General features: G+C 39.8%; 1 protein-coding gene across 1 annotated transcript; it reads left to right on the top strand.

Annotated features, from left to right (window-relative positions):
• The first annotated feature begins 986 nt into the window (after positions 1 to 986).
• Positions 987 to 20369, top strand: fam83c (family with sequence similarity 83 member C). The gene is made up of 6 exons (XM_080425267.1): positions 987 to 1341; positions 2030 to 2464; positions 5292 to 5459; positions 7609 to 7733; positions 14996 to 15208; positions 16595 to 20369. Exons 1-6 carry the CDS (start codon positions 1234 to 1236, stop codon positions 17412 to 17414), a joined length of 1869 nt encoding a protein of 622 aa, XP_080281393.1. The 5' UTR covers positions 987 to 1233; the 3' UTR covers positions 17415 to 20369.
• The last annotated feature ends 702 nt before the right edge of the window (positions 20370 to 21071 follow it).

A 21071-nucleotide genomic window follows, 5' to 3' on the forward strand; every position in this document is an offset into this window, starting at 1 on the left:
AAACAAAGTGACAGAGAGAGGAAGAAGTGTATGTATGTAGCTTACTATTTGTGAGAGATGACTGAATGATAGATTGATAGACTTTCGAAAGATAACATGTGGGAATAATTTATGAGCCTGATATTAGCCTAATAACAATGTGAATGTATTAGTAAGCTGTCTCTTAAATGTGTCTTCAAATAGCATAGTAGGCTATAGGTTCAGCTCTGGTTCTGATATAAACACGTTAAATTCTTCAGAATTTTGCTGATAGAAAGATAGAAATAGAGAGTGGGTGCAAGAGGGGAGAGGAGGAGGGAGTAGAAGGAAGGAGGAGTCAGTACATGTTGCAAACAGTGTTGCCATGTCTGCTTGTTATAAGCAACTTTGGGCTTGTTTTTCTGTGCAAGTTGCTTGTAAATATTGGTAGTTGCGGGTTGCGGTTTATTTGGGGCTTGTTTCTAAAGTGTAGTTGCTTATTTGGGCTTGTTTCATAATGTTGTTTAAACCAGTGGTTCTTAATCTTAAACTATTATTTTTTCTGAGGAGTGAGGACTGAAAATATGTTTGTGCCAGGGACCCGTGTACCAGATTTGTGTGTTGTAAACAATATTCCACATTTTGTCAAAATGTTTCCATAATTCTTTTGAAAATATCAGATCTACAAGCTGTGAGCTTGTAGATCGGCTATTTACAAATAGCCTATGTATATAGGAAGTGCTCATGTGGCTTGTTTTATAGACCTTTTGATTGATTGATTGATTGATTGAATACTATAGCAGTTTGGGGGAAAAAAGCACAGGAAAGTACAGTTCAATACAAGGTCTGCTAAGAGGATTTTAACCCCAAGAAAGCCTGTGCACATGCTTGTTTCCATTGTTTCCACTGGTTGCTTGTTTCTCTCGCAAAACCATGGCAACACTGGTTGGAAACCACAGCAGCCACAGACTCACAGAGCAGGTGAGGCAACCAGCAACAGGTGAGCAGAGAGAGAGAGAGAGAGAGAGAGAAGAGGAGAACCGTATGATAACTAACCAGGGCCCCGTGGGGAATAACACAGGTGCTCTCTGACATGGTAGGGAATTAGAGACGCAAGGACCATTTCAGCTGCCGTATCACTACACCGTCTCGGAGCGGAAACCCCATTGTTATTTGGCATAATATAGGATAGTAAACCGTTTGGTGGATTTGTTTTACGCGACGGTTTTTATCTTTGTTGCTGCTGCTGACGACGACGACAGCAGACAGACGGACATGCTGAGCTCCGACGCCCTGCGGCCCCCGGCGGCCCACCATAACGGCAGGAAGCCGCTCGGGAAGCTCGCCTTACGGCTGGAGGAGGTGAAGAACCCGTGGCGACAGGTCAGTGGTGGAGGAGGAAGAAAGCACTCACATATTTTTTACTTTAAGTGTAGCAATATACCACAATGTTAAAAAAAAAAAAGCTCTGTTACCTAAGTTAAATGCCCTGTGTTCAAAATGCTACATCTAAATATACTTAAAGCAAGTAAAAGTACTGAAATGTTTGAAAATAGCAGCTCTGCATGCAAGCTCACAACCCTCACTATGAGCTTGTAGATCGGCTATTTTCCAATGGCCTGTATGAAATAGGACTGAAGTGGTTGATGTATGTATAATGTCTGTTTTATAATGTAGTAATTTATATCTGCAAAGTACTATAAAGAAAACATCACATGGATGCACCATGTGATGTTTTCTTTATATGAAAACATATATTTATGCCTCTGAGATGTAGTGGAGTGGAAGTAAAAGTACTGAAAATGTTTAATACTCCAGTTAAGTACAAAAATACCTCAAAATAGTACTTTTGAGGTATTCGAGTAACTTAAGTAGCCTACTTAAATACACAGGACCCCAATGGAAACAAGCCATATGGTGCTTTCTTGGGTTTAATCCTTTTAGCATCCTTTTGTATTCAACTTTACTCTATGTGCTTTGGTTAATAAAAGTATTCAATGAATCAATCAATGAATCAATCAATGAATCAATCAATAAATACTTAGTTACTTTACACCACTGTCTGCGACAGGTGTCCACGCTGGAGCTGAGCCACAACGAGGCGGCCCGGCTGGCCACGGACGCGCTCCTGGAGCAGGGAGAGAAGGAGTACCGGAGGGTCCTGACCGAGGAGAGGGAGCTCGGCTTTCTTTCCTCCCAGGAGATCCGGTACATCACCGAACAGTCTGTAGTGGCCAGCAACAAGAGCAGCTCCTCGGACTGCAACGGCAGCTCTAATGGCAACGACCATGGGGACTTCATGGAGGAAGGGGACGCCGCGGTGTCGGAGCTCACCTCCGGGACTTACTTCCCCATGATGTCCGACGAGGAGCCGCCCATGCTGGAGCTCGGCTGGCCCGAGTCCCCCATGAGATACGGACCCTCCGAGACGCAGATCTACTTCCAAAGAGACAAGTCTCACAACGTCAAGGACCTCATCAGGGGCTTGATAAACAAAGCCAAGAAGGTAGGCTATTATGATCACTTTACACATTATGTTTATTTATATGCCCATAGGCATATAACTGCATGTTGCAATGGTGATTGTCTCCGCCAGGCCTCCAGGCGAATGTTTTGTACCCTGTCCGTCCGTCCATCTGTCATTCCATCTGTGAACAGCTAATCTCAGGCACCTTTGGCTTGATGGCAGCGAAACTGTGCACACACACTCCCTGGATGCCAGAGCAGAACCTCTGCCCCAAATCTTTCACATGGGCCTGTTATAGACCAATTATTTGTTTACCAACATTGAGACTGGATGCACAGGTGATTGTTTAATGCAATCAATTCTCAACCTGTTGTTTCGGGGTGCGCTGGTTTCAGCACACCCCAACCCCCTCTTGTGTGTTGGCTAGTGAGGCGCGTCCTAGCGAGACCTGACAGAATGGGTTTCATTGCGCGCATACTGGTTGCACGCATACTGGTTCTTATTAGTGTGACGTCGTCTGTTAAGGGGTCTACAGCGCCACCAGGAGGCCGATTTGTGCAAAACACACCCGTCCGTCATTCTGTCTGAAAATCTAATCTCCGGCACCATTGGCATGATGGCAGCGAAACTGTGCACACACACTCCCTGGATGCCAAAGCAGAACCTCAGCCAAAATTGTTTCACCTGGGCCTGTTATAGCGCCACCAGGAGGCCGATTTGTGCTTTTCGAACAAAATGCCTCAAATCAAGAACACAGCGTGCGATTTCTGTGAAATTTTGCATGCATATTCCCACTAGGCCGACGATCAAAGGCCACTTGATATTTTTAAAATGAGCCTCATGCCCTCATGGTAACAGGCCGATTTGTGTTTTTACCTATAACTGCACCGATCTGTGTAAAACTTTGTATGCGCACTCCCTAGAGGCCAAGGAAAAACATTTGCCACTAATTTTTCACATCTGCCTTTTATAGCGCCACCAGGAGGCTGACTTATGTAAAACACATGTTTGGATATTATTCCTGCAGATTATATCCAAATGTCACGCAAATCGGTACACAATAATCTCTATAGTCATGTGATCAAGACGGATCTGTTTGATTTTTCATATTCCATCCTGATTGGCTAAGTTTGCAGGAGTGGCCGGTTTTGAACAAAACACAGCGTCCAATGTAAAGTGAAACTTAACATGCACATTTGGACTACGTTGAGGACCAAATGCCACCCTTTTAACATTGCCCTATTATAGCGCCAACAGGAGGCCGATTTTTGCAAAAAAATACTTTTTATATTACTCCTACAAATTTTGTCCTAACATTACGGAAAGCGGTACACATTATCTCGATAGTCAAGTGATCAAGACAGATCCGTCTGATTTTTCATATTCCGTACTGATTGGCAAATTACGAACATTGCTGGCCCACCATAACCTACCTGACCTGGTGGAGACCTGTCCTTTTTCTAGTTACACATTATCCCACTTTATACCTAACCCAAACCCTGTGTGTGTGTGTGTGTGTGTGTGTGTGTGTGTGTGTGTGTGTGTGTGTGTGTGTCTCGATGGGTGGTTTCCCATTTAAGTAGGCTAGCCTATACATAAATTATGTACAGAAGTGGTTTTCTAAGTTCTTTTGCATACAGACAAATTGGGCCTCAGCTGTAGGCTACAGTCGCTGATGTTGATCCTGGCATGGTGCTATTTGTTGTCTTTGATCTGCTCTTATCTGTGTATGGCTTTCAAATAGCCGACAGACCAGCCTGCCTGTCATCATGTCATTTATTAAATGGTATTTGGCACACACACATCAGGAAGCCTAAAAGGCTTTCTCTGATAGATTACACAGAACTTCCTTATAGGCCTGAGGCCTACTCTGATTAAATTGACATTTAGTATTGTTTACAAAATATGTTCTTCTATAATACTATAGCCTACATGGGCCATAGTCTTAGTCTATATAGGCTTTGCGTTGGGTATGCACTGTGTAATTAATTATTATTTTTGTTCTGAATTATTAGTTCCGGGTAGGGAATTCTGTTATCAAATGAAATTGCCTGATATGGTGAACAGAGGCTACTTATGCTAACGGTTTATTTTGCCACCTGTATTATTGAGATAAGTGATGATTGACCTTTTATAGCCTGATTGGCTAGGACTCTTGTTTTTGAGAGGTGTACCTTGTACAGGGAATATTCATATTTAAGTATTTATTTAAATGATATTGTGATTTTGGGGCAATTGCTTAGAGAAAGTTGTATGCTAAGTGATTGCATGGCATGCACACTGTAGCCTAATAATATTAACTTTATTTGCCCTGGCTGATGTGATCATAAAGGGACAGAGAGGGTGATAAAAAGCTAGGGTTATTTGGTCAACTGCCCTATTATCTTCCCTAGAGATAATAAACTGTAAGTTACCTTGCTGCTGAAGAGACTCACCATGTCAAACGTGTGTGCATAAACAGGCATACTTCTTCCTATTGTTCATGTGTTTGACATAGGCTAAGATGTTACCTTATTTTTCATTCATCCAAAGTCCCTCGCTGTAAAATGAGTGCATATAAGCAAAGATAAGGTGGTTCCCACAAAGGTAACCCAGATCCATGGCAGTGTTGTGTGCCATCTGCCATCATGTACTTCCCATTCGGCTACTTTAGGAATTCAGCTACCCTGAAAGTATTAGTGCTTTGATCTACCCATGTCAAGCTACTGAACAGATGGGTGGGGGATCACTAGACTAGAGGGATTAACCTGTATCCACTGCTACAGCTAAAGTGTTTACACCAATACGACCATGTTTCCTGGCAAATTTGTGAAAAAGACACTGAGACTTAAAACAGTGGCTGTCTGTGTTATCCTCCCTGTTCCAGGTGATAGCGTTGGTGATGGACGAGTTCACGGATGTGGACCTGCTGTGTGACTTGATAGAGGCATCCAACAAACGCCGCGTCCCTGTCTACGTCCTGCTTGAGGAGAAGAACATTGGTTATTTCACCGAAATGTGCACTGCTCTCGACATCCAGAACTCCCACCTGGGCGTAAGTACAAAAGGGAATAGTTTCAGTGTGTGTGTTCTGTGTTTGAAAAAGGTATGGAAGCATTTGTGTATCTTTGTCTGTGTGCATTCTAGATTTGAATGAATATGTGTGTATACGACAAAACTCTTTCACAGTTGATTACATTATTATGACATAGGAAACGCATAATGTGTGTGCACATGCATGTGCTGGATAGTGTTTGGCGTGGGTGTTCATAGCATGTCATTTCCACTGACCTACTGTATGGATATTCGTTACGATGTAGAAGTCACACTTAGGTGTAAGTAGAATGGGCTTTAACAGGTAAATATGAACTGAGGGTACAGAGCATGTATGTGTGATTGTGCGTGTCTATACTGTAGGTGGGTAAGAAGAAGACTAAGGCTTTGTTCAGGAATGCAGGTGAAACTGATTTGTTTGTCAAATACAATCTTAGGACTGACTGTCCCCACTGTAGTAGATCGGCTATTTTTCTGCATGCAACACCCGCCATATGGCAAATCAGGCATCAGTGTCCAAGCATCCAGACTGAGATACATCTTTAGAAGTTGGATTGTAATCAAATTTCATGGAATGTGGTTCAAATCTGATTAGCAAAAATCAGTTTCCATGTGGTTTTTTGTTTTGTTTGCTGTTCAGACTTGATAGAAAACTGATATGATTCCAGTTTGGATAGGCCAAAAATCTGATTTGGGCTGCCTGTCTGAACATAGCCATAGAGGCAGTGGGACTTCGCAAAGTGCACAAGAGGGCGTAGGTACTGGTAGATGGATTGGTGGGTACATTGCATGTTTATGGACAAGGATGTGACTGCACATGCAAACACAACACCGACTCTTTGAGTCTGTCACGGCACGGTAAAATGGAGGTATTGATGTGCACCTTGTGAATAAAAGGAGGGAAGACGTGAGGTGACAGCTTACATAACTGTTCCTGCAAGTCTTGGTAGAATGTTGTCTTTGCACAAAGTGTACGTAGCCATGCACATGTCCATATCTTCTAAGCATTGCCAATATGCTAATAAGTAGAATGTGTATGTTGTAGAAATTGCAGGACTAAGGTGACAATATAATGTGTTTGTAATATGCCAGGCCCTAATAAAGTTGAACAAATATGGCCAATTGAACACTCGCATATGGGAGAAAATATATTTTCACTTCAGTGGCCAAAATATGTATAATATATATTTGTGAATACAAAGAAAAAACTAGCGTCTTGGGAACTGTGGAAGAACTACATGGTTGAAATGTATGTGTGCCTGATTATGTATTAATCAGCGTAATGACACTTTGGTAGAGATTTGGGTTGTGTACTAGTTACCTTGCCAATAAAAAGTCATCTCCAGATTGACAATTTTGACATGCATTGCACCGTAAAGTAAAACAGAAAGTAAGTCACTCTCTTACTGTAGCACATAAATGAACACAAACAAACTAAAGCATATATATAACATTAAAAATCCGACATGGCATTTTTTTGGTTTGTTTTTTATGAAGGCCAACTTCCTGTTGATTTTACAATTTAATTATGAAGAAGATCCAGGCTGGATCGGCAAATAGTTCCAGGTTATATAAAGGAAACAAAAAAAGACTTCACCCCACTCTGTGTCATGACCAAAAATGTTCGCCCAGTCACCTACAGTATCTGTTACTGTTCCATTTTCTTACTCATGTTTAATCATAAATAGATATGAATAATTTCTAAGTAGTGGTTGGTGCAGTTACACCAGGGTCCAGGATAGGCACATCACATACAGTGTGTTGTAAAGAGACCACAGGAACGTACTTGCATGTTTGTGATGGGTGTGATACAAGCACATAAGTGATGTTTTGTTGATACTGTTTTCTAATATTAATACTGTTGATGGTGGAGGTGGTACTGCTCATTGTGGTTCTCACTATGGGTCTTCCCATAGTGAGACACCCACTCATTCTGCTCCAAGAACTCAGAGAATGAACTCACAATGGAAACAAATCCCCAGGATCTTTTTGTGTTATCCTTTTAGCTTTAATGTCTTACTGTACCATGTGCTGTTTACATTTATGACTAATAAAGTATTCAATCAATCAAAACCGTATCTGTGTTTAGATGCATGTGCACCAGCATAATGTATTAATGTGTCTATTACCGTATCTGTGTGTTTCTGCAGAACATGCGTATTCGTACTGTGTGTGGCGACACGTACTGTACCAAAAGCGGCAAGAAGTTCTCTGGGCAGGTTCAGGAAAAGTTCATGATAATTGACTGTGAGGAGGTCATTGCTGGCTCGTACAGGTGAGGAAGGTTCAGGTTCAAACCTGCTACTGTTGACCCCCCCTCTCACACACACACACACGCACACGCACACACACACGAAAGGGCAATTTTTCAGATTTACATATTATCCCACTGCTGTACCTGTTTTGGCTGCTTTGCATCCTTGCTCAGATTTAACTTGGCAGAAAGTGGATTATTAAGTAGAAGCTATGGAAAAACAGTATCTTAACTAATAGAACATAAATCTTCTTACAGCACTGGCTATATGAAATCTCTGTATCTTTTTCTTATCTCTTTCACTCGTACACACACACACACAGACGCACGCACGCACATACACACATGCCAACAATCTATTGTTCATGTTACATGTGCGGCCTTCCTGATAGGCAGGCTAAAAATGGCAGACAATGGTTTGGCGGAAGTTATGGAAATAACTGAGCCATGATACATAATGACATCGCAAATTGCCGTGAGGGTCGGCTATGGAATAGCTTGTGTAAGTGTGACCTACTGTCTGTGCTTGGGTTTGCTAAGGAGCCGTTTGGGGTTACGTGCAACAGCTTGGAGCATACCTGAGCATTAGGTGTCGTAAGTCTCAGTTGTCAAAGTATGGCCAGTGAACTTGACATTGAAGAAGGGCAGGGTTTTGTGTTTTTTCAGGATTTGACCCAATTTGGTCTATAAGTGCTTGGTAAGGAAATAAAGAACCAGGTAGCATTAGGAACGTTTCCCTAAAGGGACTGATACGTCACAGTAAGTGAAGAATCAGTCTGTTTTTGTTTTTGTTTATGTTTTGTTCATAGCGTGTCTGTTAGCTAAATCTCCTTCATTCGCTCCTTAATTTTATTGGCCGGTGCATTTCAGGCCCAATGGGTGCTTTTTGTATGTGGTATTATGTTTGTAGAGGTGTGTGTGTGAGCACATTTGTGTTTGTACAGTACATGCATTTGTCTACTGTATGTGTGCATGTGTTCTGTATATGTGTTGCTGCTTAAAGCGGAGCTGCTGGACAAATAGTGTGTTGAGAAACTCTAGGGATTTTAACAGCTTAGTGTCACAGTCACAGAGGGAGGGAGCGAGCGAGAACGAGGAAGGGAGGGGACACAAGAGAGAGAGAGAATATGGAGACTCTATTTTCAGTCTTGTTCTACACAGTATATGATTAGGTGCCATTTCTTGACTTGGCTAATCTCTCTCGTGTAATGGTGACTTTCCACAGGCAGACAAAGCAAATTGCGAAAATAGCCATGTAATAATAATATTAGATTTGGTTCTAGGATGATTGAAATTATGTGGGCTACTTTGGATGGGAGCTAAATGTGAACCTCTAGAGGTTCTCCTGCTTATCTATGGTTTACATGTTACTGTTATTCAATGGTTCCCCACGCTGGTCTTCAGGGACCCCTCTACTGTTGGTTTTCTATCCTAGCAGGAAGCTCGCTATATTCACCTGGTGTCCTTGTTATTCTAGATGCCTAACACAGAACTTGTCAGGTGGAAGTCACTGGTGTAACCAAAGGCTTTATTCGATGTTAGTTGTTTTATAATGTTACATTTGAAAAGGAAGGCTTGCAACTCACTTTTCTGTTCTATAGTTAACATTTCAACCCTGTTGAATCTTCTTCAGGTTAATAATGAATATTTGAACCAGAAGAAGATCCAACAGGTTCCAAACATTATTTCACTTTACAGTTTGGCTCAGTGACAATGTAAGGGGATATGCGTGAAATTGATCACAAATGTTTTATAATGTCCTCACTTTTCATTTAACTATGGGGTAGTCAGAACTTTACAGTGTAGTAATATATATGTCGGGTTAAAGAACTGAGATAAGGTGGTTTATCTTTCATGTCCATAACAATGATGACACAATGACATATTTACATGGCATCACATGAACATTCTAAATGATATAATATGTAGACTGTGCTGGTCATAAAGGTGGAGTGTCCTCCCATTGTGCTACTTTGTAGCGTGTAAAAACAAATGTCTCGTCACGGACAGTAGAAGCGTTGCATTTCTTTTCACTGATCTGTTAGTGGTATCTGTGTGTGGCAACTCAGTGGGTAGAGACAATGCAAGGCAGCGTGACAGGAATCAAACGCTCAATGTGGAATGTGTTTCATGAGCATCATTCCAGTGTTAATATGAAGCTTGTACAATTAAATATCTCGTCACGAACAGTAGCAGTGTTGCATGTCTTTCCATAGATCCGTTTGTAGTATCGATGTTTGGCAACTCTGGGTAGATACGGTCCAAGGCAACCTGTCAGGAATCAAATGATTAATGTGGAATGCATGGGTGAGGCTTATGTTAAAGTTCTGTTTCATCGTTGGCTTATCATCCAAGCCAATACAACATAATGGTCCAGATGTCATGGTATAAAAGCTTGTAAATTGATACACTTAAAAATGCAGGACATAAAACTCAGCAGATTATATCTGTCTGTCTGTCTATAAATTCAAAACAAATACAGGGACACTTATATCATCATCAATATACATACTGTATATTTAATTTCATATTTAACATGAGAAAGGGTTCCAGAGCATTGCAAATGGAGCTAGTTTTGATGACATTTAACAATGTACATATACCTGTAGGTCAATATTGTAACAAGTACAGTCAATACAGAATGTACAACTAGCAACATCCTCCACTTGTGATGTCATAATTATTCAATTACATTGTGCTACCTGTACAGTCGCCTTTTCGTTTCATTTCCATATAAAAAGCAACTAAAGTTGTTGTCTAGATATGACGTAACTTCTCGATGCTGGCTTTACTTAGACATGTGATGTTGAGGTTGTCCCTCTTTCTCTATAGCCTTTGTTAGATTTGATCTGAAAAACAAAATGGAACACCATAAAATGGAAATAGCGTCTCAAACTGCTCTTTGAATTGATATCGAGACATGTAACTAGGCCTAATGTTTTACATATGTAACAGTCTTTGTATGCAACCTTAAACGTAAAATATAACCATGTTGTATGTAAAAGATCTGACCGCAGTTATTGAAATTCTATACGGTGTCTGGTGTCAGTTTAGAGAGTTTTTCAGTTAAGGTAATCATTTTGGTAATCCAGAATGATTCTGTTCTATTTCAAGGTTGTCTCTTTCATTTGAACCCTTCAAGCAAATTAAGATCACAAGATTCGGCTATCTTTCAGAACAAATACAGTACTGGGCCTTTTATGAGCTCTCAGCATTATATGACATTGTTAGTAAGGTGAGGGAAGTTCTGGCTATGAAATACATTCTTATCGCACTCTTGCAATGAACTTGTCTTCAACCCAGTAATTATGACATGAATGCAAACTTTATGATTTACCACTTAGTGTAAGTCAGGTAATCATTGACGAGAATACATGGTAGAGTTTTGGATTTCATAACATATAACACTGAAAACCCTGCATATTAAATACTAAATCATAAGACCTGTAAACCGTGGCATCTTGGAATTGTCTTAATGCACTCTTATTTGATACCCCTGCTTACATAATTCTGTGGAGTTATGTGTAAGGCAGCCTAGGGCTCCCTGTAAGTTCTAGGAACAGTGAGTGGGTTCAAGTGATAAAAGCTGTCACGCAGGTTAGTCAAATGGCAATGAAACTGACGGTGGCTCTGTTGTTTTTGGGTGATGGAAAATGCATTCACTGTTTCTGAATGTGTGTGACAGCTTTTCAAGGCTTTGACAGCTTCAAATGATAAAAAAAAAGAAGGCTTAAGAGGTTATTTAAAAAAAAAAGAAACGTTGTGCGATGTGTCAAACAGCGAAAATAGTTTAAATGCGTAAAATCTCACGCCTCACATCGAGTAAAAGCTTGTAGCTCCGCTATCTTTGAAACATATTTGAAAATGTTTGCCTACTTGAATATGAATAATGACATTCTCAAAATAGGGATGCCAGGTTTAAAGTGGTTAAAGTAAGTGCAGAAATTCTTCTTCTTCTTATCTTACGTCTCGTTCCCATGGCCTCCGTGTCCGTCCAGTCAGTGTGTGGAAGTATGCCTGAGCGAGACACTTAAGCACCCTAACTGCTTCCCTTGGTGCTGTGTTAATGTCACCCACATGTCATAATAGTTAGGATGGGTAAATGCAGAGGACAAATTTGTAAATGTACAGTGACAAATAACCTAACGACAACATCGTAGCTCCATGCTTCCATATTGATAACTTTATGATGGAGTTTTTGATAGATAAATTATACCCATTTGTTGTGATATTAAGGCACTTGGGTGACTATTGTTACCATTGTTTACATAATTTGATAATAATGGTAATTTACCAACCAAGCACTTATTTATTTATTCATTTATTTATTTAGTTGCAGTTTTCTGGCCTTTGTTTATGAGCATTCTAGATTGTCCAACCAAGCTCCCAGCTGATTGGTCCTCGTACAGTATGTAGGGCAGTGAGTCACCACACAGTGACCCGGTTTGACCAGGAAGTTGTTTACGGAAAATTCAGGATGACTTGATATCTTATCGGTTAGATTTGAGTAGATATTTACCCAAGGCCAGTTAATAGGTTGTATAATGAGTCAATATAGTGAGTGTTTCACACTCCCTAGTTTAATCAGAGATGCATGATGGTACGGTGGATATATTTAATAATTATACCTGTCAGCATAATTCTGATGCCTGTTAAATAGTTCATTCTGATGCCTGTTAAATAGTTCTATCTAGAAGGAACTTCAGTATCATTAGTGATGCAACGACCTGTTTTTCTATTTCCTGTCGGTCTGCCTCCTGCTTAGTCAAAGAACTTCCATGGAAAGAAGTGGCAGCTAAAGCCTGACTGATACTTCGTTGCGTGCTAACAGCTGGGTGTGTGTGCACATGCTGCTATGCATGAACCACTTACGCCTGATTTATACTGTGTCGTGCACCGAAAATAGCCGATCTACAAGCTCACTACATGTCGCAGTGCGATGTGTTGAGGTTGTAGATCTGCTATTTTCACTACTATTGTGCGACACTATTGTATGATGAAGTAGTTCCTTCATTTACGAAAAAAATACATGAAAATATAGAGATACAGGGTTTCTGCCTGACAGCATCGATATGTGACTAAAGTGGTATAATGAGTTCCAGTGTATGCATGTCATCGATACAGTGATTTCAAGCAAGTTCTACAGAGGCCAGTCACTAGACTCCAAACAGTGACGGAGACACAAACATGTAAAAACACATAAGTAGAAGAACTTAAAGGAGAATTCCGGACAAATTAAGTGTTATCTTTGATGTCTCGTTACTCACCTACCGATGTGAAAAGTAGCGTTCTTTTTTTTCATATATTCCCCTGTCGTCATTTTTTAAACCCCCTCCGTTGTCATAATGGGAGCGCGTGGCTAAGGGAAATTCGTCTATTATAACCGACGCAAAGTTGTTTTTTTCACTACTAGTATTCATAGTAGAGTCTCATGATAGTCAAACATGCGTTGAAACTATCTGCGAGGCTGCCGTCAATGGCGAACGATTTAACACTGGTTGCTTGTTTCCAGATTCTGGCAACACGAGTTGCCAGGTTCTGGAAGAAACAAGCAACCAGTGTTAAATCGTTCGCCATTGACGGCAGCCTCGCAGATAGTTTCAACGCATGTTTGACTATCATGAGACTCTACTATGAATACTAGTAGTGAAAAAAACAACTTTGCGTCGGTTATAATAGACGAATTTCCCTTAGCCACGCGCTCCCATTATGACAACGGAGGGGGTTTAAAAAATGACGACAGGGGAATATATGAAAAAAAAGAACGCTACTTTTCACATCGGTAGGTGAGTAACGAGACATCAAAGATAACACTTAATTTGTCCGGAATTCTCCTTTAAGACGTATCTGCTGGTGTAAACCGTCCCTCTGTTAAAAGTTGTTATTACAGTCAGATAACCCAAAGCTCATAGCCAAGTATATTTTGGCTGTTACGTATATGTTAATCCATTCCTGCCTTGTGCCGTTGCGTTAATTCATTTTTTGTACTTTTATATGATTAGATTTTATATAGATACAGTTAATGACAACATTGTTCATTTGTCAAATATATACACGATAGTTCTCTTGGTATCAAGGCTCTTTGGCCTAGTTACTATTGCGTTTCAGGGCATGTATCGAAATTTCATATCGTGTTTTAGTTTGTTGAATGTATGTTCATCTATATTTATCACTTTGAGGTTGTACAGAACACAGAGAGACATGCAGCGAAGTTTAAAGAGCCTGAAGCGGATAAACATCCAGGATGTTGTACACACGCAGTACACCTACAGTATGAACTGGTAGAGCTGCCTGAGCAACTGCAACTTTTAACTGACATGATCCCGGATCAAAATGTTGTCACAGCAAATTGACATCTTTGGGAGCTTCTTAACAATCTGTGAGCACTAATGAACATAACGGATTACTAGCGTTTTCAAGTGGGGTCAATATCACCAGCGCCGTCTACTTTTCATTGTAAACAAACATGTTGGAACCCGTAAATCTTTTACAATAACCTCCTTTTTCAGAAATGAACCATTGAGGGTTAATACGGGTCTTAATGCTATTATCATAGACAGTAAAAAGTAGGCTAATATATATATTTATATTTATTTATTATTATTATTATTATTAACATTATAATATGTATTTGTATATGTATTTATATATATAGATATATATATATATATATATATATATATATATATATATATATATATATATATATATATATATATATATATATATATATATATATATATATATATATATATATATATATATATTTTATATTATAGATATATATAAAATAACGATTTAGTCTTCTCTTTGTCGTTGCCAGGAAAGCGGTAGAATGACACTTTAGTAGTTCTTTTAGTCTCAGATCTGTTAAAACAGCGAGGGACACAGCACTGCGTATATTGGGAAAATACACATTTGGACCCCGAAGTTATTCTGGCGGGGCGCAACGTCACGGCTTAACAACCGAATTGTATTACTATGCTTTTTAGGTTATTGTGCATGGCGAAAATGCCACTTGCCTGATGATCATGTAAGCATCAATGTCTGTTAGCAACGCAGAAGCCTATATCCTCATTAGTTGGCTCTTTTTTTGTTAAACACGTTTTATTCATTTAAATTCATATGACCGGCAGATAAATATCATCCGCATATAGTATTTGTAGCGACTGGCGTTTGATACAGGTTGCACAGGTGTTTTCTCTTGTACACTTCAATAGGATATAATTTCCTGTTTCCTGTCTTACATTTCCTGGTTCCTCTGTCTCTCTCCCCCCATTTAGTTTCACCTGGCTATCAGCTCAAGTACACAGTAACATGGTTATGCACTTCTCTGGACGCATCGCAGACAGCTTCGACCGAGAGTTCCGCTGTCTGTATGCAGACTCACAGATCGTCGACTGTTTCTACAACCAGGAGGAGGAGGGTCTGCCCTACTACCCCTCATACCCCTCCATGATGGGCCAAGGCCAGGTTCAGGATATGTTTACTGACAGGTAAGAAATTGCCATCAGGACCTCAGAATAAAAATAAATTGATATAAACAAATAGACATAATGCTTCAAGCTAGCATAACATTTGAACAAATCATGGTACTTTTTATTTTTTTGGTTCTAAATTGCAGGACTGAGTACCGACTAGGTTAATTACTCTGCTCAATTCTCTATTTCAATGAATAGTGGACTAATTCACTTGCCAGTCCATCCCAAAATGTAGCAAGAGAATTTTTCACTTTTTCACCTTTAAGTGTTATCATACCTATCGGATCATGGTGGATAATTGTGAAATATTTGTCCCTGTACAATATGATGCGTAGCCCACAAGCTAGTCACATACGTCACTCCAGTACTCAGTGGGTTATGTAACTGGCGTGTCACTAGCAGCTGACCTTAATTTTCTTTTTAAGCTTGCCACTCTCCTTGCTCATTCCACCGTTGTTCCTCTTGCTATCATATGACACCAGCGCTGTTCGTATGCGATTCCATGCTTCTACCAACACCCCATTCCACCTGGATGCTCTGTTTTCCCCTGCAGGGTTTTGTGCTATATCTTCTTGTACTTCTTCCTCTTGAGTTGAGCAGGAAATAATACATTATGCAGCTGAGCCTGAACGCCTAGATCAAATATAATTGCTCCTGCATTTACAGTACATTAATAAAAATGTTTTCCAATCTATACTGGAGTTATCTGGACTGATTACTACTGCCAGTTATACCACATAAATCCATAATGACCTACAATTTAATTATGCCAAACCATTCAATCCTGTAATTGACTGTGTAAATCTCTGAGCGTTTACATGTTTCCAATATAGTAACAAAGAAGCAGATCCCACTCTCAAAATATTGGGTGATTCTGGGTGGATTTAACATTTAGGACAAATAGTTTAAAGGATCTGATGTTCCTGTATATACTGTTTATTTTTAGTTTGCGACACAAGTTCTCCATAAAAATTTGCAGAAGTATTATTTTTTATAATTGTCTGAGTGTTGACAATAACAAAATGGACAATAAATGTTACCCACAGTCAGAGAATTTGATTTATCCACTGAGTAATTGTAAAAAAAAAAAAGAAAACATGTAATTATATAACATTTTATAATGTCATTATAAAAGACTGAGTACATGTACAGTATTTATGAAATAAATACAGTACAAATGTAAAAGGGGACATATGAGCTGCTCTGGGAAAAAAATCTAACGTTTTCTGTGAATGTGGTTTCCCCCTTTTTCTTTCATTGCAGTAACATCAGTCAGCTTGAAAGCTGAAGCTGAAATGCATAGACTTTAAACTTCATTACAACTTCATTAGACTCAGTTTCCAATGACTTTAGTAAAGGGTTTAGTATGACAATTTGCACTTTCCCTCTCTTCTCCTATAGGCAGAGGGATCGGGAGAGGGTGTGTTCCGAGAACTCCAGTAGCCAGTCAAGCAGCAGTGTGTCCAGTGTGAAGGCTGCGCCCGGAATGGCCTCTAACACAGTCTACAAGGTCACCCAGGGTCACGACAAGAAGGAATCGAATAACAACTCTCCCCTGAACCATGAGAGGAGAGGAGGAGAGAGAGACAGAATAGGAGGGCAGACCCCAACACCTCAGAATCCAACCTCACCGGCCATCCGCAATGGAGGAGCCAATCACAGCCCGGTTCCGGAACTCCCATCGAATACTTTCGGCCAACCATTGGGCATCGAGTGGACCAAGTCCAACCCGGCCGACTTCCTGCGACCGAATCTGGGCGGCACCACCTCCAAATTCCAAGCACTGGGTTTATATTCTAATATGTTGGGCAGCCCCAACCTAAACTCCAACCACGGACCCAAGCCACAGTCCCCTTCTCCTTCTGCCGAAAACAAATTCTCCTCCAAGCAGAGGACTCCTAACAACCAGTTCCTCAACAAACTCACAGACCTCTTCCTGCCCCCTTCTGGTAAGGAAAAGGATCTTTTCAGGAAGTCGCCCCCGCACAGTGGGGTCCCATCACCCTGGAGTGGCCCAGACCTTTCTCTGACAGAACCAGAGAGCCAGCAGAGCCCACCTCCCCCTCTTTCCCCAGTCGGGCTGATGAGCCGGGGGGACCAGAAGCGGATGACGCTGGGCCACAGCAAGTTGGACCTCGTCAACCACTACAACAAAATGAAGTCCAAACAGGTGTACAGCCGGTTTGAACTCAAGAACAACTTACATCTTACTACAAACTAGTGGTGCACAAATACTAACTGGTATCGGGTGATAACCAGGCTAACATACTCATACTCTGTGTTGGTGAAGCTCACCGATAACAAGAACCATTACATTCATTTACTTCCACACACCTTGGCCTACATTTTTTTTTCTTGAATGCTTGCGTTTGACCATTTTTTTTCTAGTTTTTGGTCCAAATGTCAGCAGTTTTTTAAAGGTATACTGAGTAGCTTTCTGCTGCTTGTCACCTGTAAAAACAGTTTGCAAAGGAATGTGTTTACAAGCAACGTTGTTCTCATTAACTGGAGGAACACGTTGGCTGGTTAGATCCCATCAGCCAGAAGGACGGTCACATTATAATGGCTAGTTCGTTGTCAAACAACTGCCACAAAGTAAACACAGAAACTGAAAATAATGATTGAGTGGGCAGTGGTTCTCAAAGTGCAGTATGGGGACCCCCAGGCAGGGGTCCTTGAGGGGTTCCAGGGGGTCCCCAGCAAAATGAGAAACAGTTTTAAACATTTAAAGCGGGTGTATGTGATATATGTCTTTTTTTTTTAATAAGCTCTATATTCCCATAGTAATCATCACTATGTATCGTTCAGTAACAGGGGTCTCCATCTCTCCAGCTCTTTTCAATCTTTTCAAATGGGCGTCCACAGCCAATTACATATCAATTTGGGGGTCCTTGACATGAAAATGTTTGAGAACCACTGAACTATGGGACCTGGAGAGCTTATTCCCCTTTTCAGGAATTAAACGCGTTACAATGCTTAATACAATATACTGTGACTTTGTTTTGCCATCTCAAAAGTGCAATTCACTGTTAAGTAGTGTCATCAGTGGACAATATTCAAGAGCAACAAGACACTGACTTGAACAAAAGCTTGAAACTCAAGAACATTGTGTTGTGACGATGATGTGCATTATGGACAAATAATGTTATTCCCATTTCCTTGGACTTTATTATATAATTAATTAATTAATTAGACTTTTCTCTATCTCTTTCTCCTACCTATTCTTTGTTTCTTTTTACTATTAGAATTAGTATAATGTCAGCCTGTCTTTAAAACACTCCAACAGGGCGGCATCGAACACTTTAACACGTGCCTTCACCATCCTGCCTTAAAGTTTCCAATTTTAATAAATATGGAAAAATCACTGCTGATTAAATCAACTATTCATCCACATTCTACTTTGATCTCCAAATATGTCACAGGCCATGGCCTGTTTACTTCTTTTAAATAGTTTTTCTTTTTGAGGAACTGCCTGCTCAATACTATTTGACTGTATACACTGTATATGTTTATAGATTTTCTTTTGTTGTTTTTTATGTTTTTTTATGAATATGTACAGATCTGTGTATTGAACTAACCTACTGGCTTTCAGTAATTTAGATAATTTGCTATTCTACACATCTTTTTGAAAATGCTCTGCTATTCACATAATTCACAACATACAGTACTTAAATAGCGTTCTTCATTTGAACATATACTACCTTAACTGTAGTAACAGGTCCCCAATACCCTGACCGGTTTCTAGAGACCCCAGGGGCAGGTGTTGCAGCAAGTTCATAAAATAAACAAATTATGCTGGCTACAGCAGCTGGAAATGTTATTTCCCGTTTTCCTTTACATTTTGATAGAATTCTGTTCATAGAAATGTAATGTTAAATATATTTTGATCTTGTATTATAAGACAACATGATGTACATGACTACTGTATGTGAATACTTTTTTATTTTTTCTTGTTTATAAGACAAACTTGCAGGTCAGTCTTCCCATAACATCTTTATGGGAAGACTGCCACGTTATTTTTATGTAGATCTTTACTGTTGAAAATGTTGACACGGTTAACCATTAACAAAGTCCAGATTTTTTTTTTTCATCCTATCACTCCTTTCACATCAATTTGGTTTATCATCTTGTCAACATGAATTAATTTACTGTAAAAAAAATCATGTGTAAATCACTATCAGATACTGGATAATACTTTTGTATAACAAAGTGATTTGTCACTACTTTTAATCTATTCAGGTAATGTGTACTGTATACGTATGTATCAATCAATGTCACAAATGTGGGTCATTGGTCAACGACACTTCGTAAATACAGTATATTCATTAAATACTCTTATGCATTATTTTGTGCAGAATGTGAAGTCTGTATACCCTAGGCCTAGCATTCCTTGACTGCTACATATCTTTAACTAAAATAAATTATTTAAAAGCCAGTGCTAAGCCAGAGCTATGCTCCTTAGTTTGAGTTTAAATTGGGTGATATTATGGTACAGCCCCTCTCAACTCGTGTAGCAGCACCTGTGTCAAACTTGTTTGTCTTCTTGGGACCCAAAGGACAACTTCATAATCTCACCTGGGATCCATACCCATGGAAATGCAGTTGTTATGTGTGGAGCCTTGAGAGACAGATCCATGGACAATTTTGGGTCATGATCCATTGTTTATGAAACAAAGCACTTGTGTCTTCCAAAGGGAGATGGATGGAAAGTGGCTGAAGTCCCTCAATGGCCATATTCTCACACAGCCATTTTGTTCTTTGTACTGGGGGCTTTGTTGTAGAGGGAGTGTTTGAAGTAAGAGCAAAATGACCGCTGTGTGAATATGGTCCATGATGCATCTCTGCTGTATTTGTCTTCAATTAGTACTGCGCGTGTAATTGCAGTCTCTAATCTTATTTTTCTTTTTTAATTCATAAATTATTCTACCTCTGTTGCCTGGCCACAGAAAACGGATAAAATTAGTGTAAATATATTGGGATTTTTCTACAGTGACTACATCAGTAGAACTGTACTGTAAATATCAAAGTGATACTAGTTGGATATTACTATGGTTTTTTTGTTTATATGAATGTTGAAGGTGTGAGCAAGTGTTAGCTGTTACAAGGGCTACTATGAATTGTTGAACAGTGTTACAAAACTACACAATGATGCAATAAAGATGCTTTGCTATTGGGATTATGTATTGTCAGTCACTGATGTGGATGTGATTGTGTGATTGTGAAGGGTCAGGAAGGTGGTGGTGATGATGATGGAGTCAAATACAATGCACGTAAAAGGGATTTGACTATGGTTGCTCAGGTTGCTTTTTCCCCCCCACCCCATGGAGAATTCATGGATATTTTTTTTGTTTTTGTCGCATTCCTAAGCCAATAATTTGATGACCAGCGGACCGGTAGACAGCGGTTCCGGTAGGAGACACAAAGGAGACCGGAACCGCTGCCGGTCATCAAATTATTGGCTTAGGAATGTGACAAAACCAAAAAAAAGTCTCCATGGGGTGACTAATCGATAGGAAAAAAAGTCATTTTGGGGGTGAACTATCCCTTAAAAGATAAATTGACTAGGGGCAAAACAAATTCTATTTGACTTGTATGAGGCTTTATGGGTGTGTAATTAACAAATATTACATGAGATGGTGTTCTTTACTGTTATTAGTGCCACTACAGTGATGCGAATGAGTTGCTTGCTCCTAGTTTGGTTAGCATCACTGAAGTTGTGGATCCGATTTATTCAAGTGTGCAATTTTGTGAGATGATTTTAAGTTCTAAGTAGGCCTATGCTTTAAATTATTCCAGTTCCACATGAAAATAGCCAATCTACAAGCTGCATTGAGAGCTCGTTTTCAGTAGATATTTAGTGTAGATCGAAAACAGGAGA

Source organism: Gymnoscopelus braueri, assembly GCF_963280865.1.
Source record: "Gymnoscopelus braueri genome assembly, chromosome: 3".
NCBI classification, from domain to species: Eukaryota; Metazoa; Chordata; class Actinopteri; order Myctophiformes; family Myctophidae; genus Gymnoscopelus; species Gymnoscopelus braueri.